This window comes from Convolutriloba macropyga, chromosome 11, assembly GCF_964194025.1.
Source record: "Convolutriloba macropyga chromosome 11, txConMacr16.3, whole genome shotgun sequence".
In the NCBI taxonomy this organism is placed as follows: domain Eukaryota; kingdom Metazoa; phylum Xenacoelomorpha; order Acoela; family Convolutidae; genus Convolutriloba; species Convolutriloba macropyga.
The window spans coordinates 40,428,076-40,452,450 of record NC_134478.1 but is presented as its reverse complement, the minus strand read 5'-3'; the positions used below and the strand labels follow the sequence as shown (position 1 = coordinate 40,452,450).

At 35.8% G+C, this 24,375-nt stretch overlaps 1 protein-coding gene across 1 annotated transcript in view; it reads right to left on the bottom strand.

Annotated features, from left to right (window-relative positions):
- Window positions 1–24,375, bottom strand: part of LOC142349127 (lactase/phlorizin hydrolase-like) — a 134,353-nt gene that overhangs the window by 30,522 nt on the left and 79,456 nt on the right. Inside the window, exons 8-13 of the mRNA XM_075400541.1 lie at window positions 23,549–23,769; window positions 10,338–10,571; window positions 9,674–9,887; window positions 8,804–8,981; window positions 8,362–8,554; window positions 843–1,051 (exon numbers count right to left, since the gene is read on the bottom strand). Coding sequence (XP_075256656.1) covers window positions 843–1,051; window positions 8,362–8,554; window positions 8,804–8,981; window positions 9,674–9,887; window positions 10,338–10,571; window positions 23,549–23,769 — 1,249 coding nt within the window. The remainder of the gene's footprint in view (window positions 1–842; window positions 1,052–8,361; window positions 8,555–8,803; window positions 8,982–9,673; window positions 9,888–10,337; window positions 10,572–23,548; window positions 23,770–24,375) is intronic.

Below are 24,375 nucleotides of genomic sequence, written 5' to 3'. Positions count from 1 at the left end.
CTGTACGACGTTCTGCACCCCCCAAGCTACAGAGAACGTGCAATTAAATAGTAAATCATTATTTTAAAATACGGCACGCACGTCTGGGATGTGCAAATAATATGCACCCACTAAGCTGAGTGACACAAAGGGAAAACATGCAATTATTCCTTATAAGTCATATAAAATTCTACTTAAGAAGTACTTTACTGAAGTATTTCATAGTTGCGACGTGAATTTTTTTTCGCCCTTATTGCACATTGCTTGGTAAGTTACTAAGGAGTAGAAACATAATATTACCACAACAGTTGCATGCGGTAAAATTGTGAAAGCAAAAACAATATTGAGAGTGTTGAACCCACTTAACAAGAGCAGAACACCGGAGAACCGCGATCATATCAAGCGTCTTAATTGAGAGTTACTTGGAGCGTGTCTGTTGTAAAAAGATTTTTTTGTAATAGAAAATAAATGGAAAAGGTGCCTGAGAAGAGTTAGACCGAATCTAAAAATGTGTCATGTAGGAATAAAAACACTTGATTTTAACATGTGCGGCGAATTACTTTATATTAACTAAAAATGTACCCAAATGAGTAAGTTGGAATTGAATGTTATAGCTGTATGCTTTCAAGCTGATATGATGATCCCCCAGAATTGTAAATATTCAACGTCTTGCAAGAATCCTGGGAGATTTCGTGCAACGGAATGTTTCATTCTTCATTTTTTCTAAGAGAAACTGAGAAAAAAACGCGCTGAGACGATATAAACGGAATAATAATTGTTTTGGTGTTAAAAATTACTGATTCACGCAATATCAGTTGTTAATTCAGCTGCTGATTTACTCGGAAAAAGGTTAAATTAAGTACCTTCAATTTGATAAGCTGATGATCCGACTCCAAACTTGAATCCGGGTGGGAAAGAACCTCCTAGGAACACATCCAGGGTGCTGTCGTTGAAGTTGGAGGGGTAGGGGTAGAGAGGAGGTTGCTGGCTCACCAAACAGACCACCCAAACAAAACACAGGTGAGCACTCACGTAATAAATCAGAAAATTACTCATTTTTTTGAAAAAATATTTTCAGTTGAGAGTACTTGTTCATTTATCATAACTTGTTGTACTGACTTTGAAGCCGACTTTTACACATTATGATCATTTGATCTCAATTTGTTCAATTCTTGGTCAATTTCAGTGCAGCTGAACTTCAAATATCAATAGATTTGGATCGTCGAGGTTCAAAACAATCATTGATCAACATTGAAAGTAGCTCAAATTTGTCTTTGTCTTTGTTGTGTTTTCTCTTCTAAAGTTATCATTCAATTAATTGTATTGCATACATTGATGCACAAATAATACTTTTGTTAGGGCTTCATTCCATTATTGAGAGGAAGGAGAACAATAGGGGCAGCAAAATTTAGACCCAAAGATTTTCGAATGTCGCATTTCGTTTTTGTTTTCAGGCTGCAATTTTTACGAACATTAGCACATGTGTTTCAGTAAACTAAAAGTTTTTTAAAACCCAGTTGATATCGGATAGTTATCTTGCAAGTTTCATGCATATGATGGTCATCTTGTACGATTTTGCAAAACCATTTGCTATCTTGCAAGAGTGCGACATGAATGGTTATCTTCTAAGGTCTGCCAGATAGAAGGTTACCAAGGTTGGGGCCCCAGATGGAAAAGTCCTCTGATGAGACCCAAGTCAAAAGCACACAGTGTGTTTCCAAACCAAAGTTATAGGTTTTAGAAATCGGTTCGAGCTCATAAAAGTTTGGAGAATGGTCTGATTTGAGTCTGATCAGAGGAAGTTTCGGTCTGAGTTGGTCTGATTATGGATCGCTTTTGTCTGGGACGGTCTGACCAGAAGTCACTTTGAGTGCACGAAAGTTTGATCAGAGGTCAATCTAAATGTAATAATTTTTTCTTTTTTTTGTGTAATTAGTACGAGATGTTGGTTCTGCCGAGAGCCAAGAAAACTCATTTGTTCTGTCCTCAGACTCATTTGGTGTCCCTTGCCTTCTATCACAATCATCAGGATAAAGCAGTCCAACCGTTAAAAAGTAGTGGTTTGTCCATAAAAATTCGGAATGGCAAATGCATACTGAGACGTTTCTTACAAACAACTGTCTAAGTTAAACAATAGTCCCGGCAAAAATAGCAATGACATGCAAAGAATCGTTTTTTAATTTCACATTTTTCACATAACACTTCTGATTTTGCTTTGATGTGATTTTGCTTTTTTTCTTTTGAAAAAATCAGTTTTTATGAAGAAATTACTTTATAGCGATACTCAAAGTCTCGCCCGGGTCGAATGTCCTCCCTAAAATCCTCTCATTTTGATGTAAGAGTGGGGGTGTAATTTGTCTATGGGGGGTAAATTGATGTAAGAGTGTGGGGGTAATTTGTTCAGAGGGGTAAAATGATGTAAGAGTTGGGCTGCCAAGGGGGGTAAATTGATGTAAGAGTGGGGCTGCAATGGGAGGATTCTTTAGGAAAATGCAGCTCAAGACTCTTACATCCTTTTGGGCTGCATTGGGCTTCCAGGGGGGGGGGGGGTAAAATGGTGTAAGAGTGAGGGGGTAAAGGACAAATTAACACCCACTCTTACAGCTTTTTTGGGCTTCCAAGGGGGGTAAAATGGTGTAAGAGTTAGGGGGTACAGGACAAGTTAATCCCCCACTCTTACAGCTTTTTTGTTCTGCCAAGGGGGGTAAAATTGTGTAAGAGTGAGGGGGTAAAATACAAATTACCCCCAAACTCTTACATCGTTTTACCTCCCTTGGCAGACCAAAAAAGATGTAAGAGTGGGGGGTTAATTTGTCTTTTACCCCCTCACTCTTACACCAATTTACCCCCCTTGGAAGCCCAATGCAGCCCATAAAGACGTAATAGTTTTGAGCTGCATTTTCCTAAAAAATCCTCCCATTGCAGCCCCACTCTTACATCATTTTGGACGGAAAAATTCAACCCGGGCGTCCACGTTTCACTTTAGTCTCTGATCAGAGGATATCGAGCATCGAGCACATATAAGAGGTGTTTTTGAGCCCGCATAAGTCTAGACCGGTCCGCTCAAAGACTCATTAGTGGTGGAAAATCTGATCGCAGATGATTTGCGCACAAACGTCTGAAAAATGGTCTGGAACTGCTCTGGGCCAGGTTGCACAATAATTCAGACCTTGGTCTGATCAGAGGTCACTATGGTCTGAAACGGTGTGATCAGAGATTGCAACAATCAGAGCTTACTACCATCAACCTGGGTAACTTGATAAAGTCTTAGGCGTTCAATGGGAAAACAAACTCTGCTCTTGTTGGCTCTTTTCCATTTTGACTAATTGTTTTTCATTTCATACAGAAAAATCCTGCATACAATTGGGATCTTTGGACAGTTGCTTCAATAGAATTCAATCCCTATTTAGAACAAAAAGCTGAGTGGCATTATATTTTAGTTATATATATATATATATATATATATATATATATATATATATATATATATATATATATATCAGTTCTTTTCTTCTGTTTTCTAGTCGGAGCTTACCTCACAATAGTTTAAGGGATTAAGTAGCTCACACATTAGCTAAAAGAAGGATTTTCACCAGAAAGTAAGCTGGTAAATCCGATCGGAACAACCATTGTACCAGATGAAATTAAACAGAATTCACTTCGTACAAACCGACATAGATTACAGATAACAAGCGACCCTCCAACTGGGAACAAATTTTCACTACAAGACAGCAAGAGACAGGTGGTTAATTTGACAGGACTGACGTTACTGGCCAGCAAACCTCTTAACTGTCAGTTTCACAGGTTCCACACTTGAGTGGATGCTCATTGACGACACTAGTCAAAACTCTACTGACAGGAACCTCATACGAAAAGACGAATCACAACTCCACTTTTGACAACGACACAATTCTTCACTTCCGTTACACAACAAGTATGACACATCCAACGCATTTTTCCTACAATTCACAACATCGCATTTAAAACTAATAACCCCGAATGGATATCGCAGTAGAAATACTGGATTCACACCTCCAGCCAATCAGATGAGAAGACTCTAGTCTCTTTTACATAGCGCTAACTCAGCTAGCTGTAGTCAGTCTAGTAGTTAGACACACCATGTGTACACTCTCGATTTTGGTGCGGTATGGTATTACCACTGTATTAATAGCAGTTTATCTTCAATGTTACAGAGTCGGTTGGTTTTAAAGATATAGATAAGTCTAGTTCGCGCGCAGAAATAAGCAGCTCTAACTATTTATACTCTAAGGCTGTAAAAAGTTGTTAAGGTTGTACAAATTTTTACTCTTTTTGGCTATCAAAGTAATAGGAAAAGGGAAAACAAGATCCCACCAAAAATTAACCAAAAACACATACAGACACTAATATTAACCGAAACGAGCCGGCACACTGGCCAAAGTCAGCACAATTGGATGCACACTCCAGAGATTTACAAATACTTTTTAAATTTACACAATACTAAAACCAAGATAAACTTAACATACTCTTAATTAAAGCAAATCAACTCAAATACCACTATTTTGCATTAGAGCAACAGTCTCTCCTCATTTTACCATACAACGCTTCACAACTCGCACAGATAGCTTTGCTTTCAAATTTAAATGAGATCTACGGAACTCAACCTTTAGAAGGCATACTTTTTTTATTTGCGATCTTCTCACTGATAAATTCACCTCACTCATCAACAACACTTTATTTAGTCCGCTATCAGACACATCATTTGGATTTTTTAAGGGAGGATAGACTGAATTACAGATATCTGGTAGAGCTGGCGCATTTAGAAAATCGTCCTTTGAGTTTCAAAAACGACTAGCTTCAACACGAAATTTTGAAGCTATAAAATATAGCAAACACAACAACAACAAATAAACACACAAACATTATTGCCATACTCAGGCTTCATTACAAACGCAAATTTACAACAAACAGCTCTTCCAGCTGCTCCACCACAAGCATCACAATTTGAATTGATAAATTATGGCAACACACAACAATTTTGCACTCAATCAATTAATTTTGTCAACAGAGATAAAATACACTGTTCAGAATTGCCACAACCGATCGGCACTGTAACCAATATAAACAAAACACCACCAGACATTAGTCTTATTTCAGACAAACCTAATTCAGAACCATAAAGGTCTCAACTTTTTTCACCTACTCCTTCACAAATTGCAAGGAATCTATTTTATCCAACACAAAGACCAGTAACGAATATTGAATGCTTATATTCTCAAGCTTACTGGAACCACTCTTTTAATACAATCAGTTCGTCGCCCACTTTTCAATGTTCACTCCCACTGAGTTTTCAAGGTATTCCACCTATAGTAACGCTAAGTTCAAATTCAACCACTCCGACCCACGACAAAAACTCTCGTCATTGTATCGGGATCATCATTGTACCAAGTAATTTTGACCCAAAGTTTGTATTACCCCTCCCTCCCTCCCTCCCTCCCTCCCTCTTTGGAGATCATATTATTGTTGAACAACTACATAATTAGGCAAAACAAAACATAACCAAACGATACAAAATTACACCAGTACAGAGACAAAGAGCGCACGATCTACTTAAACAATCAAAAATCATTTTCTCTGTTGAAATTGTAGTTGAACAAGACAAAATAATCTTTCATCAACAAGCTGCTACTCCGCCTTTTTTTCGAGTGAAAGCAAATCCATCACTCTTTTAAAATCCTCATTGTGGACTATCTTACACACGTCCATTACAAATATAATCATAATCTTAGTTAACTTAATCTTTTCACACACACTACCCGTAAAAAACCAATTAAAATTGAAAAACGTAATATCTCAACTCCCAGATTAGGAGTTCAAGATTTAATAGTAACTCCCTTTGATTGCTCCTCGCAGCTTATCACAAGTATGCGGTAGTATAATCTCAAAAAGATTCGCGAATGTAAGATCAAACCATTAGACTTTCAGATCCTTCCTGCGCAAGTATCCAACCTCTAACCATTTCGAACACTCTAAGCACACACATAGGTCATACATGCGAAACTCAGCAACATAGAAAGCTTTTGCCCCAAAATCTCACTTAGGAGAGAATTCCGGTTTGATGACTATAATTGGTATGTGAACAATATGGAAAGACTTTTCTTTCACGCAGAAATTGAAGCTCGTAGAGAACTTGCACGTATTGATCTCAAAAACAAGCAACACCATCGCCCAAATTTGATACAGTTTGATTTACTCAATAATCAATGTTGGCAGGCAAACGTCGAAGCCAAACAAGGTCGTTTTCAATTAGATCGCCATTGCATTTTTGCTGTCCGACACGGAAATCATGTGTTTAATCCTCGTGACGTTGACTGGATCCCTAACGCCACAGACCACTGGGCTAATTGCCCTGAACAAAGAACCAAAACTTGAATACTACGTCATCCACACACTAAGATGGTCAATTCATTTTACTAACATCACGCTTAGTTTTGATATTAAATCTGACAGTATTTAATATGTGAAAACGCGCATTAAATATTGAAACGGGGTACTGTCCCCAAAATCACGTTATTAAAGCAACAGTCATTTGGGAACCAAATGACCACTGCCAAATTTTTGACTTTGGGAGATCACATGCACGTATGATTAATTTTCAAAAACGCTATTATGTTGAAACAGTCACGAACAACGAAAATAATTCTGCTCATCAACGCAACGCACAAATGTACACAAGTTGCTTTCAAGATCACCTTTATGATGATTATGCGATCTCGCGTTTTGAAGTACTCACTAAGCCTATTTACAGGTGTAAGGAGGACCACCCTTATTACGCCACGCAATAGCAAGTTATTTTTATACAATAAAACGAAGGTTTTAGTTTGTCAGAGGCAAAACCTCTGAGAATTTTAAGAATGTCCACATGACAACCCCAAACAAAGCACCTTCTATCACGCTTAATTTAACACAGATATACGATACGCATATGTAATTCCGCAAGAATCACAGTTTTATAAAAAATCTGAAAATTATGAACTTTTCAGAAAACAAATTTGATTCGGTGCTGTAAACCTAAGGTACAGATTGACGCTAAGCTCGACTATGTGGTCAGTGGAGTCTTATTTGAATTGGATAACACGGGCGTCTCAAGTTACAAAAGACTCTGCGATCCTGATCGCGATATAAAACAGACTTCCTTTATATTATTAACACAAAATTTTTTGCTTGTAGGATACAATATCACATTTCAGCGAAACACGTTTGCTACACTAAAAAACTCGAAGTTAATTTCACTCTTTCAATAAAAACCGTCTCTTCACCACTTTAGGTATTAGAAAACCAATGTTTTTAAAAACATTTCTACATTTTACCGAAACAAACTCCAATTTGTAGATCAAGTAACACGTAAAACATTCCCTTGGTCTATTCAAGCAAAATATGTAAAACTGATAACTTCGATCAGCAAATTTCACTAGTTGCATATGGAGATGAATCATGTCGCTTAACGCCCAAAAAAGCGCGAAACCACATTAAAACGTTCACGACCGATGAAACTGGAAGCCGCTTCACCCACGCTCGGTTTATCGCAAAACAACCTGGCATATATAGCCAAAGAGATTGGACCGACTCAATATATAAAATGATTTTTAGTTAATTAGTAGATGACGTCGCCAAAAAAATCTAAATAGCACAAGCATTTAACTTTGCAGACCTTGCAAAACCAGCACAATTACAATGTCCAAAACACAAACTATTTTGATGAACTCTTTTTTAACGGTTAAGAGTTTACACTTCGCCGTCTCGATTGGCGTGATATAATCAAAGGCATTTATTTAATAGAATCCCTCATTGGAATCTTTGTATACCCATGGTACGTATTAAAAGAAATAGTGTGGACCGTTTAAAACTTTCCACACGTCCTATTTCGACAATTTCATAGCGCTTTTAACGCATACACTCTAAAATCACTCCTATGACCGAATATCACATTTGCTAAGATTATAGCAACTGGATTTTAACTATAACAATCTTTCATGTATTAAAATCAGGTTCTTCTGACTATAAACCACTATATATCACCGAAGAAAAGACGAAACACTCTGTTGATAGTTACTACTCCACACTTTCAAAATGAATTGAATTTAAAACACAGAAAATTTGAGAACTTCTATAGGAATTTCTCTCCTGTACACAATAACTCGAACAAAAACACAGAGCCTCTACTCTCCCCACGTCTATTTATGAATGCTACGAATTAGCAGTCGAATCACACAAGGAAGCTGATGCTTAATTACTACACTTTCACACTTTCAATCCTGGTAAACGAAAGCGCTCAAGTGCTATATCACTATCTAAGGACTCTGAGGTCTTCAGAAATCCCGGAAGCACTCATTCTCAATTTACCCAGTACTCATGTATAGAAATTGTTTCTTCTTAGTCACACCACTGCTGTCAAACTCAGCTCTCAGAATGCAGGTATACCTATCCCTCCAAATGTTGACCCAACGTCTTACAAGCTCATCATGTTGGATGTTGATGACATCCTGCTTTCGCCATTTACACCTCTGTTGCTGCCCCCTCCAGTGTCTGAACTTGTCTGTGAAATGCAAACGCCGGCCCTCTTTCATTACGATGACCCAGACCTGCCCACAGCCCCAACCTGTAGACTCAGCCACTGCCTTCACCCACCATCTCTTCCTCGTCATCAGGGGAATTGCCCTTGTTCATCGGGAGCGACACAAGCTTGCCGACGGCAGCAACAGGACCCTTGCACGGGAACTCCTTTTGCAGGGAGAACAACCGGCACCATAGCCACCACAATCGGTGCCACTGCCACCACCTCAACCTCCACGCAGCTCTTCCGTGGCTGACGAGGTTGCAGCTAAGCAATCACGTCTCTCAACACCTGAAACGGTCGTCCCCAATTGTCGCCCAATGCAAGACTCACAGTTGCCTGCTAGGTACACGGCCAGTCTAACAAGAGGCTCACATCCCTCGTCCTCCTCCAAGCAGAGAGTGAAGTCCTTCAATCCCACACAAGGCACGTTACACAGAGCACCTTCATGGAATTTTAAGTTCCATCAGTTCCTGAATCCTCTGGTCATTAATACAGATCTCGGTATTCTTGTCCCAGAAGAGTAATTATGTTTCCACACCGCCTTACCACACATTGAAGCCGACGGCCACCTCGTGCTCTTTGGGACAGTTGGAAAAACGAGGACTTGGAAGAGGGACGATACATGGACCTTCCTCTCGGATGTTTCCACTTTCCGATCAATCCACGCTTCACGGAAAGGTTATGGCATCTCTGCAAGCACTTTTTCGCTCTCGCCGACCGCCCGAACGATTATCTCAACACAATGTTCACACAAGATGTCACCACATATCGCATTTATCAGAAATACGACCCTTTCTATCTCCAGTTTGTTTTTTGCATCCATTACATATGGATGTAAATAACCAAACCCAAAAAAGTATACGGGGCGGAGATACTGCACACAATTCACAATTATCTCTTCGTCCAAGAATATTTCAACCGGATAAACCTTCTATCTAGTTCATTTCAACTTACGCCTTCAATACGCCAACACGAAACTCACTTCCCCTTATTATATGAATTACAGCTATATTATTAATCTCAAAGAAGGCACCCACCGTAATTTTGATCCAATCGAAAATTACTTCCTGTTTTTTGCCATCCTATGCAAAGACATACCGCCCCATACTTGTCCCTATCGAATATCTCCAGTGCGTAGAGGGAAGAGCTACAAAGTGTATGTATGGACACACTTTCAACCTCCTCTACAGGGACATAATGGTGGACAAGTTGGCGAACAGAGAGCCGACACCAGAGGAAACACAGATCCTCAACCATCTCCTGGCGTTGCAACCCCACTGCAACACTGACCTGTGCCCCGTGCCTTCGCCGCCTGACTCGCGAGAGACAAGGAATTTGTCGAATTCTTCAGGGACCCTCAAAATTAGGCCCCTAGACTTGAATTCGAAATCCGACCGTAGGCTACAGACCTACGAAATTGGGCTCAATCTCACGGACCCACTGTTCTGTAAAACTCAGAACTCATTTTTTTCCTTTTTTCCTTTTTATTTCTTTTTTATAGCCAATTTTTTTTATACTTGTTCCTTTCTTCTTTTCCACAATTTAAGATTAGGATCAGTTCTTTTCTTCTGTTTTCCGGTCGGAGCTTACTCAGCAGTTTTTAAAATTAAACAATAGTTTAAGGGATTAAGTAGCTCACACAGTAGCTAAAAGAAGAATTTTCACCAGAAAGTAAGCTGGTAAATCCGATCGGAACAACGATTGTAGCAGATGAATTTAAACAGAAATCTCTTTGTACAAACCAACTGAGACTACAGATTACAATCGATCTTCCAACTGGGAACTAATTCTCACTACAGGACAGTAGGAGACAGTTGAGTAATTTGACAGGATTGACGTTACTGGCCAGAAAACCCTGTAGCTGGCACCTTCACTGGTTCCGCACTTGAGTGGACTGCTCACTGACGACACTAGCCAATACTCTACTGACAGGTACTTCATACGACGGCACAAGTCACTACCCCAGTTTTGACGACGACACGATTCTACACTTTCACTACACAAAGAGGATGACACATCCAACGTATTTCTTATACAATTCAAAGCATCGGATTTAGAACTCTTAACCGCGAATGGATGTAGCAGTATAAATACTGGAATCACACTTCCAGCCAATCAGAGAGTGAGAAGACTCTATTCGCCTTTACATAGCGCTAACTCAACTAGCATTAGTCAGTCTAGTAGTTAGATGTACCATGCGTATACTCTCGACTTCAGTGCTGTATTGTATTACCACTGTATTAATAGAAGTTTCACTTCAATATTTTAAAGAGTCGGTTAGTCTTAGAGATAAAGGTAAGTCTACTTCTCGCGGAGAAATAAGTAGCCCTAACTCTTTATACCTTAAGGCTGTAAAGGGAGCCCACCTTGGGTCTGCCTTATAAACACTGCGCACGAAATATCAAACTGTGCGTTTTGTCGAATTTAAATACTCATCATGTTAAGAATAATGTCGGCGATCATCGTTTTCGGAATATGCTGATCATGTTTCAAGGTATTCCGATATTTTGCACACTTTATTGCCTATAGACGGAGTCAAAGAAATTATAGATTCTGCGAGAACGGTTCGCTTGGAAATAAAAGAGTAGTTTAAGAGACAAATGGATCTTATAGTCTTGTAAAATTAATTTTACCACAGCTGCTATGATTTCTCACTTAAAAATTTTGTTTTGTTTTGATCTGACGTGCTTTTTTTTGGGGGAGGGGATGGGGGTATAAGAATGAGCCAATTTGACAGGGATATGAATTTTGTACTGCAAAGTTTAGCCAAAACATTTTGCTTTAAAATTGCACTTCAGTTAATTTAGAACCGAGAGGGTCATGTTTGGCTACTACTTGTCAACATCTGACCACAGTTACTTCAAACAACTACTTGAAGAATTTGTTTAGAATTTACAATTTCGCTTGCTTGGTCTTCACACTAATTAAAAGAGCAAAACAGACTTTAATGTTTTGTGAACCCTTCCACAATAAACTACATCAATTCTGCATTCGGTTTGAGCTTATTTAGTTCTGTTTTTAGTTTTCAACCTTTCACATTTACCAACTTTAAAAACAAAAATCTAATGTTTCCAGTACTGAAAAAAACATAGTTCAAAATTTGTCTTTTGAATGTCTTTTTTTCCTACTCACAGACAAAGATTTCAACTTTTTCAGTTTTTATGTTTTCCGTTAATAAATTTATCAAAAACATCAGTTTTATGGTTTGAAACAGTGTTAAATTTTTCGTGAGCTTATGAGAAACTTATAAGACTTTTCTTTGTTCTGTATATCTATAGTTTCACATCAGACCACATTTCCCGATATTTGAGGCGTTTATCTTTAAAAAAAATCAGTTTTTCAATAAGTCTGATTATCGTGAATTCACAATTGCGGTTGAACGCTTTTGTAATATTTTCTCCTAGGGGGCAGGCGTGGCCCTGGGTCAGGTGTTTGCCTCTGATCACTTGTTTTTTCATTTATCGGAAAGAAACTGGTTATATAGTGATGGCCGATTGTTTTGTTTATAGTGAATTTTTTTCCGTAGAAATTATCTTTTGGATCACTGCTACACATCATATAGCCGAATCGCTGCTTTCGGCATTATCAGATGTCATTTCGAGGGGCAGGCCCTGTAAAATATAGCCTATCCGATATTAGAACCAAAAGAGCACTTTTTCAAAAAATACGAGTCAAAAGACGGGTCTTTTGGTTCTTGACTCAATAAATAAACAAATTGAAATATTGTTATCCCAAGGGGGATCGTAAATGGTTTGGGGAAAACTAGTTTAAAAAAATTACAGCCTTTAAACTGAAATTTTTTTTGGAAAAAAGTCAAAAAGCTAAGGTCAAATAGAAAAAATTTAATCTTTTCTTTTAAAAACCTTTATTTTTTTGTTTCTAACCTTTGTCTGCTTTGTAACAACTTTATTGGCCACCTGGGTTTTGCAAAACACCAAAAACGTTTCAAGGTCATCAGCAAAATTTTCTTGAAGCAGGTTTTTTAGCCCCCAAGAGAAATCCTCTCAAAGTTGTCTTTTAAGGTGCTCGTATGCTAAAATGAGAGTTCTATGACCCACATATTTTTGACGACACAAAATTTTTATTTTGTGCACATTTTGCTGGTTAACAAGGAATTTTTGAAATCAACTGTTCCCCTAAAAACACGGCAGCGGCAGATCCGGTAGCACAGCTTCATTTCCTAATGTTGTCAATAATTTTAATCTGAGATTTTTTGTTCTGGTATACCCCAGAGTTCTCTCCATTTTTAGTCACTATGAAAATGATCGCTAAGAGGCATATCAAATTACCAAAACAATGTTTCGTTGTAATGGCTTTTAAGTCAAAACAGGTTGTAAAGTTCAAAGAACGTCAATCCGATTGAACAATTGACACAGCCAAACCTCCGCGCAGTTTCTTATATATTGTCCTCTGAGAGAACCGCGGGAAAGATGTAATGATCTCATTGCTTTTCTTGTGTTCCGAAGATCGTCTATCGTCTGCAAAGAGAAAAAATATCACTCGAATATTTTTCTCTAGTTCTTGATTATACGGTTTTGAGAACCCCTACAATTAAAGAACCAAAATAACCACTTTTATCTGATACCCTTGACGGGCTGTTTCTCTGGGGAAAAGCCCCCTCGAGAGCCCCGTTTCTGTGAGAACATGACTAGTCAAAAACAAAAAAGATAAACGACGGTAATTCATATGGAAGAAGAAAAAGTTAAGAATGTTTTGCCCGTTAAAATAGTTTTTTTTAAAAGGAAAATCAGCCGGTTACTTGGAAAACATTAATATCAAGCCAGATGAAAAAAACTGGATTAACAAGCTCTATTGCCTGTCATAAGTGTCTTGGTAAAACGTTATTTTAGCTATGGATACAACTTTATTTAATTAACCTCTCGGAAACCTTTAGAAATGAAATAAACGAATACTAATCAATTGTTGTGGCAGTTTGTTGTGGCAAGCTCAAATGCATGAAATAAATAGGACAAAGAGAGAATTTCGTTGAATTTTAAAAAAAACTTTATACTTCTTTTATCTCCGCAAATTTGATTATAGCAAAATATCATAGAAACTCAATTGACGTAAAATAAATAGAGCAAATTACCGCGGAAGTCTTTACTTCGTTTTCCTTCCAATTTTACGTTAGACTATTTTTCTCAGCATGGTTTGCTTTCTCTCTGTTGTGGTGGTATCGAAACCAAATTTAGGGCCAGTTTTTCCAGCAGCTCTTCAAGAATTAAACATCTAAATCACGTCCTTAAAAGGCTTCTTTCAGTTCTCCGCCAACTGCTCAGTCATTGTAGCTCTATGATATTCCTCAAAACTAAGTTTTTTTTCAAATCTAGCCGTTCCAGCTACAAAAAAGATAAACAACAACCTCTTGAGTCTGAGATCTGCGAAGGGCTGTCACTTGGGGTAGCAAGCACCCTCGGACATCCCCATATAAGTGGGAACCGGACTATTCGAATAACGATAACATCTTGATAACAAAATAAGCTGGACAATTTTGTACCTTTAAATAAGTTTTGTTTGAAAAAATTCAGTCGACTGATTTGTAAAAAAATGTCAGGCGAGATGAACGTAACTAGATAAAGAGCTCTATAGCTTGTCATAATTGCTTTTTCTAATTTGTTATGTTGACTTAAGACCAAAATTTATTTACTGAAACTATCGGAATCATTTAGGACTAAAATAAACTAATACGTAGCAGATGTTGTGACAGTTAACCCGAGTTTTCATAGCCAAAACTGCAAAAAGTAAATCTCATGAAGAGCCAAATACCTTGAATTTAAACTAAGACTATATATAACTCACCACTCTAAAGAAATTGATCAGAGAAAATGATCATAGAAGCTCACATCACCTCAGATAAACGGAATGAATCACTGCAGAAGTCAATAGTTGACTTTCTTTACGTTTTTTAAATTATTTTTTCTAAGCATATTTGAGTTTTCATTCTCCAATGTGTTGCCGTGGATTCAAAACTAAATGTAGGACCAATTTTTCTAGCTACTCGCAAAATACTCAAACTCTTAGCAATAAGAGTTTGAGCTTATTCGAACGTTCCCATTCTCTGTTTCACATATTCAAAAGTCCTAGGTTAGTTCTGAAGAACTTGCTGAATATATCTAGCTATACGATATAGCTTAAGATTAGCAAAGGAAGTGTTACAGCTTCTGGGAATTACTTTAGTTTTGGAACCGACACTTCTTTTTATAAGGTTCCCCAAAAATTGATCAATTTTGGTCTCTCTAACATCTACTGCAACACAACACTGGATCTTGCGAAATTATCTTTAGTACCAGACTTAATTTTTATACCAAAATTTTTTGCACATTTAAAAAATACCGCAAAATTTCAGCAATATTGGTCTTGTTGAAATCAACCGTATCCAACCACCAAAACTAACTAAATTATCCTGGCTATTTCTTACCAAAAATTATAACACTCTGTTTAGTTGTTTAAAATTTATGCTCAATAATTGTATTTAAACAAAATTAAATTTTCTGTCATGGAACCCTCTAATACGTTTTTTATTGGGTCTCAGCTGTCTGGTTTCTCAGTTTTTTATCCAAGCCAATCCAGGAAAAAATTATGAAAAAACTTCCAGCTCTTTAAGCAAAGCAATGCGAATTTTGATTATCCTTCTGAACTTTCACTCTGCGTTTTTCATTTCCACAGCATCCTAAACTATTGTCAGCATTTAATTGACGCTTGTCTTTTTGAAACCGATTGCGAAGTTTTCTGAAAACAGAGATTTTTATTTGTCCCAATTCTAAAAGGGAAACCTTGGATAATAATCCGTTGGCTGTGACAGCAGCCGGGTTAATGTATAAGCACAGTCGTCTGCGGAACAAGAAACTTAGTTCTCTAAAAATTAAAACATAGTTAGCTTTTCCTTGAAAGTTTGCCAATTTATCAAAAAAGTGTCTTGTCTATATACAGAAATCCGATGTAAACCTTTTGTGATTACTAATAATTTTTGATAGACAATTAAAAAAAATACATAAAAATAATTTGGCTGCCAATAAAATTGTTTGGTTGTGCTCCCAAACCGACGACCTTCATTTTGCTAAAAATTTTGTTATCAAGATACGCTTCACATATTTCAACACAGAAATTTTTGAGTGAAATAAAATTATTTAGATATCATGGAGTTCTGGAAAACAGTAGCAAAGACTTTTGCTTTTTTAGGTTTTCGTGAGCTCAAATTGTTGCTTATGATACCAATGTATGTGCTTTTAAGTCGACTGAAAATATAATCAGATATTATTTTGAAACCTTGCTGATTTTGAAATGATTTTTTAAACTTTGGAAAACAGTCATGTCACGGTAGATGTTTCAAAGCAGATGGCATTGAACGTTTGTTCCACTATGTGCTTTTTAAAACAGTCTAAAATTGGCTCAATATGATTCGAAACCGTCTTTTTTTTTAAATGGCTCACAATAAATTAATTCCGCGGAGCGAAAAAAGACAAGAAAACAAATTTCATCCTGTCATTTTATCACTTGCAGGATATGACGTTACCACGGAACCGGCAAATGATTGAAATATCTAAACAAGAACAAGTGCCATGCAAAATAGTTTTCAATGTTCATACTTACGTAAGCCTAACAAAACTGTAAAATACTTCCTTTTTAACGCTTACTTTAATTACCTTCAACTGTCGCCTTTTTGATAGCTTCGAAATCTACTGATTTTTGCCAGTTACAAATCTGTCTAGAAGAAAGTAATCAAAAGTTTTTGGTTTGCACGCAACCACTCTATCAACTAATACAATGAATGAAAAGAGAATCTGATCAGGTTTATGAACAAAATTTTATCGAAAAATTCAAGCCTGATGAAAAATCTAAATGGAAGATTAAAAGAAGTTCATGCTGATTTATGTCTGAAATATTTTATGACTAAAGAAAAATTACTCTCCAACATTCAGCGTTTTCGAACAAAATAATGCAATTTTTATCAAGATATTTTTCGGAATCAAGGAAAACTTTTGTCGAGACATATAGTAGACGCTTGCCAACATTCCTTAGTTGTTAAAATTATCAATAAAACAAAAGTATTGTAAAAAAGAAAAAGAAAAAAAAAGAAAGCAAAAAGTTGGGTTTTTACTTAGGAAAACTTGTGTGATAAAATTTTTCAATTATTTCGCAACAATTTACTGTGCTCGGCCTCAAAAAGATCGTACAATAATGCGCTATTTTGAAATTTATCTCTCTCTCTGCAACCTCCACCAAAAACAGGAAAAAATTTTGATTTACATATTTCAGAATTTTGTTGTTGAAGATAGGCAGATCATGCAAGAATGGGGAAATTGATTCTCACAAATCTAGCTTATGGACAGAAAGAATAAAATTTGGATTTGCCAATATAATTTCCAGGTAATTGAGAAAAAAATATGTGAACATTACCAGTTAAATTAACAAACAATAAAGGGCTTAAAACAGTACACGCTCGCTGGAGGAGTGTTTGATCTTTTCTGTTTTTAAAACCAAATTCCAGAGTCGAAACTTTCTCTAATTTTTCCTTGCTAACGGACGGCTATGGTTTCAGTTTGATTATTGTAAATGTGATCTGAAAGAAGGAAAAACATATTGCAATTGGTGAAACATTTCAATTGAAACTATTAACATATTTTGTTTTTTTCCTTTTCAAAGTGATATAATTAGGAGCCGGAAAGCTAATTCAAAAATATCTAATAATTTTCAGGGGGGGAGGAATTGATAGTTCGTTAAAAATAACTGCAGTCAAATGGTAAAGATGAATGAGTACCCATTTTTGCGCTCGCAATTCAATTTTAGTGCTGAAACTATCACTCAAAAAGCAGTCAATGTGTGCCATTATGTTATGCTTTTCTAGTATCAATTTAGTTTTATTTTCCTTGTTTTTTGTAAATTTTTGTAGGATTTGAGTTACTTCTTTTTAGTTCGTTAATTTTTAGAAATTTAAAAACTTAAAAATTTTTATCTTTCTTTTTTATTTTTTCACATTGTTTAATCTATCTTTTATTAAACTCATGTTCTAGAATTATATTTGTAAGAATCAGTCACGAAGAGAAACTCAGTTTCACTAACAAAGCAACATACCAAAAACCAACGCAAATATTTGGGTGAAAGCATTTGAATTTACGATAGGTATAGCAAACCAAACTTAGCAAGCTGGACATTTTTCTCTTTGACAATCGAAAATAAAACGGTAACTCAATAGTCCGCCAAATAGTGACCTTCAAAACTTGAAACACATTCAAGAAATCGTAGAAAGAGCTGCAACAAAAAAATCATAAAACAGTCAAGAGTACAAAAATGACACCAGTTATGGCCATTGGGACATGATATTAAAATTGTTCAGCATAAATTAGGTTTTAAAACCCGGATTTTGAAAAAATTCAAAACAGTTTTTGAACTTTTATTGATTTTTTGGATTGTTTAATGCCGAGATTCTCTTTTTTACTCTTTTCTTGCGTACTTTTTGGCTCTAAACAATTTATTAACGCACTTGGAAATCCCTTGAGCTTATCTTTCGTGGTTTTTGAATCTTGTCAAAAGTTATGCATATTACATTCCCACTACTTTTTGACCGCAGTGATTTTTGTTCTTATAAAACTTACAAAAAATTTAACAGAAAAGCTCAAAAATATCCTGAATTAAAACTAAAATATCCTGGCTAACTCTTACCAAAAATCTTAACACACTGTTTAGTTGTTTGAAACTTATGATCATAAAATGTATTTAAAAAATTCAAATCCTCTGTCTTGGAACCCTATTATTTTGTCGGGTCCCAGCTGTCTGGTTTCTCAGTTTTTCGTCTAAGCCAATTCACGACTAAATTAGGTGAAAATTTCTAGCTCATTAAGCAAAACAATGACAATTTTGATTATGCTTCAGAACTTTCACTCTGCATTTTTCTTTTCCAGCTTTTAATTGACGGTTGTCCTTTTGAAACCGATTGCAAATTTTTTTATTGAAAACAGAGATTAATGTTTGTCCCATTATTAAAAGGGAAACTCAGGATAATATTCTATTGGCTTTTATAGCAGCCAGGTTGTGGAAACATAGTCCTAAGCGGACCAGGAGACTTAGCTCTAAAACTTAAAACGTATTTAATTTTCGTGAAAGTTTGCCAAATTATAGAAAAGATGTCATGTCTTTATACACAAATCCGAAGCAAACTTTCTGAGATTACTATTAATTATTGATAGAGAATAAAAAAAAATACATAAAAATTTTTGGCTGCCAATAAAGCTGTTTGGTTGTGTTCCCAAACCGACTACATTCATTTTGCTAATAATCTTGTTATCAAGATACGCTTCACATAGTTCAACACAGACACTTTTTGAGTGAAATAGAAGTTATTTAGAGTTCATGGAGTTCCGAAAAACAGTAGCAAACAGTTTTGCCTGTTTATTTTTTCTTGAGCTCAAAATTTTGCTCATTGATACCAATGTTTATGCTTTTTAGTTGATTGGAAATAAAATCAGTTATGTTTTGGAAACCTTGCTTATTTTGATACGGTTTCAAAACCTTGCAAAAATGTCATATCACTGTAGATCTTTCAAAGCAGATGACATTAAACGTTCTATCCATTATGTGCTTTTTAAAACAGCCTAATGTTGGTCTAATACGAATCAAAGCGGTCTAATTCTGTAAATCACTCAAAATAAGCTAAACAAATGGAGTGGAATAAACAAAAAAACAAATATCAGCCTGTCGTTTGATCATTTGCTGGATGTGACGTTACCATGGAACCGGCAATTGATTGAATTATCTAAACACGAGTAAGGGCAAGGCAAAATAGCTTTCATTGTCCAAACTGACATAAGCCCAGCAACATTGCAAAATACTGCTCGGTTAATTTTACTTTAATTACCTTCAACTGTCGCCTTTTCGCTCGCTTCCAAATCTACTTATTTATTCCAGTTCCAAATCTGTCTAGAAGAAATTAATAAAGAGTTTTTCGTTTGCACGCAACCACTCTTCAGTATTCTTCTGTCAACTAACACAATGAACAAAAAGACAATCTAATCGAGGTTATGAACAAAATTTCATCCAAATATTCAAAGCTGGGGAAACATTTATTGTCCCACATACAGCGTCTTCGAACAAAATATGACAGTCTTATCAGGGTAAATTTCCAAATGGAGGAAATGTTTTGTCGAAACATGGGTTAGACGAGTGCTAACATTGCCTAGCTTGTAAAATATGAATCACCAAAAATGGGAAAAAAAAGATTGTTATAAAGTGAAAAAAAGGAGAAAAAGTAAATGTAGCTTTTATTTAAATAAATGATTTAGGAAACTGTATGGTAATTGTTATCAATTATTTCCAAACAAATTTCTAGCATTGTGCTCAATCCTAGAAAATGTAGATTACATTAATGCGCACTTTTAAATCATTGCCGTTCTTTATGACCTCAACACAATATAAAAAATTTTGATTTACACAACTCAGATTTTTATTGTTGAAGATATGCAAATCATGGAAGAATGAGGAAATTAATTGTCACAATTCTAGCTTATGGACGGAAAGGAAACAAGACAAATTTGCCAATATCTTTTCCCAGGTGTTCCAGAGGAAATGATAATACCAGTTAAATTTGTAAACATTAAAATTTACTTAAATTAGAACACGCTTGCAAATAATTTGCAGAAGACTTTTAAAACTCTAGAGGTGTGTTTTTAAACAAAATTTCATAGTTATTACTTTTTCTAATTTTTCATTGCCAGTGGACGGCTATGGGTTCAGTTTGCTTATCGTAAATGTCATCTGAAAGAAGACAAAACATATCGCAATTAGTGAAACTTTTCGATTGAAACCATTAAGATGTTTTTGTATATCTTTTTTCCCTTTTCAAAGTTATATAATGAGGAGCTCCAAGACAAATTAAAATTTTCTCAAGTTTTTTAAAAGAACAAATGACGGATCCTTAAAAATAACTGCAGTCAAATCATAAAAGTGGATATGTGAAAATTTTGCGCTCGCTTTTCAATTTTGATGCTAAAAACTATTACTTGAAAAGCAGACAATTTGTATCTTTACGTTTTGATTTTCTAGCAACAACGTATCAATTTAGTTTTATCTTCCTTTGTATTTCATAACTTTGTGTAGGATAGTAAGTAACTTCTTTTTAATTCGTTATCTTTTTAACGTTATTATTATTGTTTCTTTAGTTCACTTTGTTTAATATGCCTTTTAGTTGTCTATTCGAGAACTCAGGTCCTAGATTTTTATTTTGAAGATTCAGTCATGACAGGATACTCAATTTCATGAAAAAAAACGCAACAGATCCAAAAACACGCATCTATTTAGGTGAAAATACTGGTTACGAAAAAATAAGTTACGAAAAGAGTAGTAAACAAAATTTAGCAAACTGGAGATTGTTTTCCTTGAGAGTATAATAAAGTGCAGCTATTGCGACAGAACTCAATAGTTTGCCAAATAAATTAAAATTCCAATAGATCAAATGATTTATTGTGTAAAATTGTTCGAAAACAGTGTATGAAAACAATCAAAAACTGTGAAAATTAAAGAAGTGACCTTCAAATCCCGAAAAATATTCACGGAAGCATAAGAAGAGCTGAAATATAAAAAACCATAATAGACTTACGAGTACGCTACTGACTCCGGTTGTCGCCAGGGGGACAGGATATCAGTTTTGTTCAGCATAAATTAGGTTTTAATACACAGATTTCAAAAAATTTCAAATTAGTTTTTGAATTTTGATTGAGTTTTTGGAATTTTTAATGCAAAATTTCTGTTTTAAAAATCTTTTTTTGCATAATCTGGGGCTCTGGCCCTTTTATTAACGCACTTGGAAATCATTTGGGCTTTGCGGAAGGTCTCTATATGTTTTGTACTTAGCGTAAAACCCTTTTGAAATAGGGCCCAATGTTCCCCGACCAAAAAATCAATTTTTTGATATTCGACTCCTTCTGAAGATTTTAAAGAAAAGTTGTGCTTGATAGACCCCACGCTTTTTTACGGCAACTGTTTTTGTTCTTATGCAACCCCACAAAAAATCAGCAGAAAAGCCCAAAAATTGCCAAAAACTTATCAATTTGCCCAAAAAATCACAAGAAAACAACTTTTTGGGGCAAAAAAAAAATTTTTGGCGGGAAAAAATTTTTCAAAATCTCGATTTTGGTAAAACTTTATCCAGGACCATTTTTGACATGTAGACCACACTTCGAGTGCTCTACAAAAAGTTAGTTGGGATGGGGAACCAGTTTGATCAAAAAGTTTTCGAAAAATTGGTCGGAATGCAAAAACTTCTTCCCCGACCCCCCAACTTTGGCCAAAAGTCATAGAAGGGTTGTTTCAATCAAAAAATGCCACTTAGGACTTTTCATATTCTCGCCGATTCCAGCCCGCATGCAAAAAATTAGCCATTTCCCACGGGCCATTTTCGAGATCGCATACGAAACCGAGTTTTTTTATAGGTATAGGTATATTTCCAGCAGGTATAGCCCTACCCCGCCTTAAACGAAATTGGTGTGAAGAGATGCACTGCCACTAAAGAAATTTGAAACTTGGTTTCCAGTTATCTTTTTACTGCGCCTTGGCCCGGTTACAATTCCAGTGATGGATGATAAAATTTTCAAAGCCGTTAATATGAAGAGTTTTTTCGGTTTTTGGTGACACAACAGTTGAACTCTAAACAAAATAAAACTCGCTATCTCTTTTTATAAGGAGAAGTAGGACGAGGGTGAGGGCGTCGAAACAAATTCAACGTCCAGTTGTGGCCACATTTTCTTTTACTGCATTCACGATAACGTTCTGCAATTTGCATGTTAAAAGCGACTGAATTTTTTTGGGAGGGATATTTACCCATTTTATTTCTCGTTTGCTTGATTGTTTGACTCACATTTAGTTGATATTCCATTGTTAGAGAGTTTTTAGATTTCTTAGAGTCATTTTGCTTGTTTTAATGCAAAATAATTTTTACAGTACTGCTTGTATGTCAGCTGTCGTTTTTTGTCTGTCCCCTTTTGGCCATTATTGAGATATCTTTCTATGTCATACATGTTTGAAAAATTTAACTAAAAATGACAATTTGCTTAAGCTTGTTTTAGAGTTTTAATCGGCCATAAACATTTGCTGATATGAGGGGTTAACTTATTTGCTGATATGAGGGGTTAAACATTTGCTGATATGAGGGTCGAACGCAGATCAGAGGGACCATGTTTAGCAAAATAATACAAACTTTTTATTGCTTGGCTTGTTTGGACAACTTCGTTTGAAAAACTAAAAAGATAAGAGATGAAAATTATTGAAGAATTCAATATTTCAGCTATTTTAATAAAATCTGTTCGCACATCGAAATCACAATGTATAAGAATTTAACTTATTGAGCACAGCGATATTTGGATAATACAGAACTTTCAATCAGATATACTGCTTTGCAAATACCAGCTACGTCGGCTACGCCGCTCGAAAAATTTTCTAAAAATTATTTTTCAAAAATTACAGCGCAAAAAGCTTACATAAAAATGTGCTGAAATGCGCTGAAAACCACTGAGTTTTCAAGAAATAGCACTGACTGAGACTCGAACCCTGCTCTCTGGTGCCGTACCCTTCCCCCAATCCACTGTGCCATTAATTCCCGAAGTTCTTCCTATTTAATTTGATTTTATATAAATAAACAGTTTAGAAAAAAAATGCTCTGAAAATTCAGCGCATTTCTTATCTATTTTCATCGCATTTCAGCGCTTTTCAGCGCATTTTCTAGAAATAGTTAATCGTTAATATAGGAGCAGTTTTTTTTTGTTCGAAATTCAGGAATCGGTGTCTAAAAGTCTTTAAATCCACTAAATAATTTTAAGAAATGCGCTGAAACTTTAAAAAATTTCTTACAAAGTTTCAGCTTTCAGCGTAGTTGACTCATTTCTTACATAATTTTAGCACATGCAGAGCATTTCTTACAAAATAATGCGCTGAAACGGCGCTGACATCTCTACTCGGGTAGCCATATTTTGTTTTCAATATCATATTGTTTCCAGAATTCTCAATTCCTGCAATCTGTCAATCATTTGTTTGTTATCAAATCCATTGAGGTTGATGATGTTTCTGTATAGAGTGGCACTGTCTCGTGCAATCCGAGTTCTGTTCTCAGCCGAGTAGTCCACACAGAAGAGTCCAAACTTGATCTTGTACCCATTTCCAAAGTTGTACGTGTCCATCAAGGCCCAGTGCGAATACCGCGTCACTGGGACCTTAAAAAAACTTTACATCGCAGGTTGCCACAATAACGCAGATAAGCAACCTAAAAGAAATCTGAAACACTTGAAAACTAAATTAATGCAAAATTAGCTTAAATGACATTTTTGTCGCTTATTGCCAACTTATTGCCCACATATTTACTTTTACTCATTTTCCTCATAATGGTTCTCCAAATTGCTTGAAATTCAAGTATGAATCTAAAGGTAGTATTATTCTCAACAGAGCCGGCGTTCATTTCCGTTGCACAAGAATTGGTGCCCAAATTGTAATATCAAACTAATAGTTCTCGTGAAAAATGTTAAACAAATATCAAGAAAGGTGTTGCAAACCAAGTTATTGTTCACTTTTTCTCAGAATTGGCATCCACCTATCAAAAAAATGAATTCAACACGCAAAAACAGCAAATACAACCAACACACACTATATCGCCTCATAATTCTCTAGAAATTCTCTAGTTCAACACAAACTGTGGCCGAAAAACCAGTTAAAGGTTTCAATATCTCCGTTTGAAGCTATGAGTGTACAAGAACGGGGTGTATGGGAGCAAAAAGCATAGTATATGTGACTGTACAGTTTCCAAAAAAAAATATTTTTATTAT